Source organism: Microtus ochrogaster, linkage group LG2, assembly GCF_000317375.1.
Source record: "Microtus ochrogaster isolate Prairie Vole_2 linkage group LG2, MicOch1.0, whole genome shotgun sequence".
NCBI classification, from domain to species: domain Eukaryota; kingdom Metazoa; phylum Chordata; class Mammalia; order Rodentia; family Cricetidae; genus Microtus; species Microtus ochrogaster.
Window position 1 is genome coordinate 7,483,471 of NC_022028.1, and position 3,503 is coordinate 7,486,973.

The following is a 3,503-nucleotide window of genomic DNA, read 5'->3' on the forward strand; positions in this document are numbered from 1 at the left end:
TCAGTCTCTTCTGGGTCTAGTTTGCTCATGGCTAAAGAATGTTTTCACGTTTAAAATGAAAGGCTTTGGAACACCCAGGATGTGACTTAATGGGGGTGGTTTGCCTAACATACATTATGCCTTGGCTTCAATTCTCTGCAACACACACACACACACACACACACACACACACACACACAGAGAGAGAGAGAGAGAGAGAGAGAGAGAGAGAGAGAGAGAGAGAGAGAGAGAATGGTTTCATCACATATACCTCAATGTACCTTGTCTGATGTTGAGATTACAGAAGATACCAAAGGTTAAATTCAGCTGTGCACTGAAACTTTACTTATTAAAATGACTGTGCCTCTCCTTTCTCATCTGGACAATAGGTATACAGTCCTTGCAGGATGCTTCAGAGATCTGAATAGCTCTCACCCAGTTCTGAGTAGTGTAACACAGCACCCAGATGAAAGTGGGCTTATGAGCCAGACATTAGGGTTACGGAAGGGTATAGAAGCGAGAAGACTGTGGTCCCACCGTGTTCTGCTGTTGCTTACAAGCTGGGGAGGAGAAAAGGATGCTGTCATCCTTGCGACTCAGGACAGAATGTAAATATTGTCCTGGAACCTGAAAACTGGAATGAGTGCCACCTGGAAGGGACATGTGCTCTCCCTGGTATAGTAGGGTCCCCAAAATGAGTTTCTCGTGCAGTAGGTCATCTTTGTCCTTGTCTTGGCATAATTTTCTGTGGACTTTACATCATCCAGATGGGGAGGAAGGAGAAATCCTCACATAGCTGAGCTGAGGAGGTTCTGAGCAGAATATCAGATCCTGTGGTTTGATGTCTCTCCACCCACAAGAGAAAATGAAGGAAGTTGGGAGCAGAACCCTCGGAGAGATACTACTCTCTGCTGCCCCTGTCTGACCGTGAGAGCTATAGGCAGGATGAACTAATGGGTAGGTTCCAATCAACATTGAACACAGGAGCCCTTGTTAAAAAATATATATGAGGACTCTGCTGATATTAACACAGCATTAAAGCAAGAGCAAGGGCCTTCTGTGTGCAAGGCCCTGGGAGAGCTCACAGGTCGTGTGTCCAGAAAGTTGTCCCGACTACACAGACCTTATTCAAAAAACCACCCTGCCAGCCTCCATGTAGTGAAGAAGCAAATGCATGAAATGGGCACCAGCCAGGCCTCAGTGAATCGTGTTAGACAATGGCTATGGAGTGTCTGGATCTCCCTTGAGTATTCCGTCAGGGCCCATTTACCCATTTCTGCAAGGTAAAGTCCTGCTGTCACCTCCATGTCAGAGAAAAGCAAATTGGAGCTCAGAGAGGTGTCAGGGATTTGTCCTTGGTCACAGCTGTCAGATGGAATCGGGACTACAAAGTGGCCAGATGAATCCCAGAGCTGGCCCCTAAAACACTACTGTTTCTATAAACACAAACCCCTCTTCTCCACAAGTCCTGGGCCACATCCCATAAGCGTGGAGACTCAGAAAAGACTGGAGATTACTAGTGGCCCACGCCCACACCAGATCTAGAACATATATATATATATATATATACATACTAATACCTGACTCACTTTTTTGGGTCCCACCACCACCGCCATCACACAAAAATAAGAATGCTTATTTAGAGCATAGCAGAAGAGGGACCAAAAATAAAGAGAACTTGAACTATAACATGAAGCATGTATCTGTAATCCTTGTACCCGGGAGTGGAGGCAGGAGGAATGAAAATTCAAAGTCTCATAGGAAGTTTGAGGTTAGCTTGGGCTATGTGAATATGGACACTCTATTGGTAATATGCTTGTGGTTATCACACATATTTCCCCAAATATGTTACATAGAATGGAAACTATGTCTACCTCAAAAAAATTCATATCACTTGGGGTTTCCTTCACAGCACACTTTTTTTTGTTTTTATATATGTGTATGCATATGCATGTTTGCATGCCTGTAGGCATGTATGTGCATTGGTGCATATAAACATGTATGTGCATACACGTGCAGGCCTAAGGTTGATGTCAAGAGTCATCCTCAATTTCTCTTCCATTGACTCATTAAGGCAGTCTCTCTCAATCAAACTCAGAGCTTGCTGATATGGCTAGTCTTTCTGGGCAACTTTTCTCAGCCTTGGCGCATGCAGATGTATCTGATATGCCCAGCCACCCGTGAAATCGTGGCCCTAATACCTCCTACTGATTTGTGTCCTGTCTTCACACTACCTCTGTCTTGTCCTCTTTGTTTAGATCGTGGCTAAGAAGTACCGGAACTATGACTTCCCGGCTGAGATGACAGGCTTGTGGCGGTACCTCAAGAACGCCTATGCGCGGGACGAGTTCACCAACACCTGTGCAGCTGACAGCGAGATTGAGCTGGCCTATGCAGATGTCGCCAGGCGCCTCAGCCGATCCTGAGCTTAGCCATTTGGCCCGATTCTGTTGCAAAGGAATTCTATTTCTCTCAAGGGCCTTCTTCTACAGACTCATTTTCCTCCTTACCTTGAGGAAACATTTAAAAGCAAAGAATGAAGCACATCCTGCCGGCACCCCTGAACTCAGCTCCACCCTGAACTAAGATCAGTGCCATCTTTCCGCCCTATCCCAGGAGCCAGACGAGAGGAGAGAACACAGCAGCAGACCTTCCCACCTGCTGACCCCATCTAGGGTCAGTGTGACTGGGGTCAGTTTGAAGAGCTCCCGTGGGATTGTCACTGGTCCCTTCTGCCAATGTCATAACGCTTTCCCTGATGCATTAGCAACTCCAATCCCAGCTTCTCCTCCACCCCACCTCTTCCTCAGTAACTGCGAGGCCACCGACAAAAATCATCCCATGATCCTTAGGGAGAGAATCATGCTTTGATTGGAAGACAGTGCTGGGGGAGGGACCCAGTTGGGTGTGGCTTTGGGAATTGCACAGAGCAATTCCAGCTGCTCACTTTCTGATCGAGGGCCATATTATAATGTCCCCTTGGATACACCCCAATTTGTCGCAGTGCTGGGACCAGGTGCAATACAGTTACGTCCTGGCCAGCACTGAGCCTGGCTTTCCACCTGTCTCCATTCTGCCACAAAGGCGGTTGACCTAGGATTGTAAATTGAGGCAATCCAAAAGGAAAGGGACTTCTGGGAAGCAATGTTGATGCCAAAAGACCCCGCAGGGTCTACAGCCACAGGGGTCACTGACTGAAGAGCTCTCAGCCACTGGAGATTACATGAGTGGGTGGGACTGTTCTTCAATGAGTGGCTTTGGCTGGAGTTGTGCGGGGAGAGGGATGGGAGCAGATAGAGCGAGGAGTTTGAAAAGTAGCCTAGTAAATCTTTAGACCGGTCTTCTCCCTCACCATCTAAATCATGGACTGTTCTTAGGGCACACCTACCAACCATCAAGCAGAATCCAACATTGGCCAAAATTGTCTTCCGGGCCCTTCCTAGTCACTTCTGGATGTGGATTGCCACCTGAGTGTGCTCAGGATCCCGGCTTCTTCAGCCCCAGCGTCTGATGGAAGAGAAATT

At 47.3% G+C, this 3,503-nt stretch overlaps 1 protein-coding gene across 2 annotated transcripts in view; it reads left to right on the plus strand.

Moving 5' to 3' along the window:
- The window catches only part of Clic5 (chloride intracellular channel 5), a 154,520-nt gene extending 151,967 nt beyond the window's left edge, over nucleotides 1-2,553 (plus strand). For both annotated transcript variants that reach the window (XM_005359811.3, XM_005359812.3), the window contains exon 6: nucleotides 2,238-2,553. In XM_005359811.3, the coding sequence (XP_005359868.1) occupies nucleotides 2,238-2,405 (168 nt within the window). In that variant the 3' untranslated portion in view covers nucleotides 2,406-2,553. The remainder of the gene's footprint in view (nucleotides 1-2,237) is intronic.
- The last annotated feature ends 950 nt before the right edge of the window (nucleotides 2,554-3,503 follow it).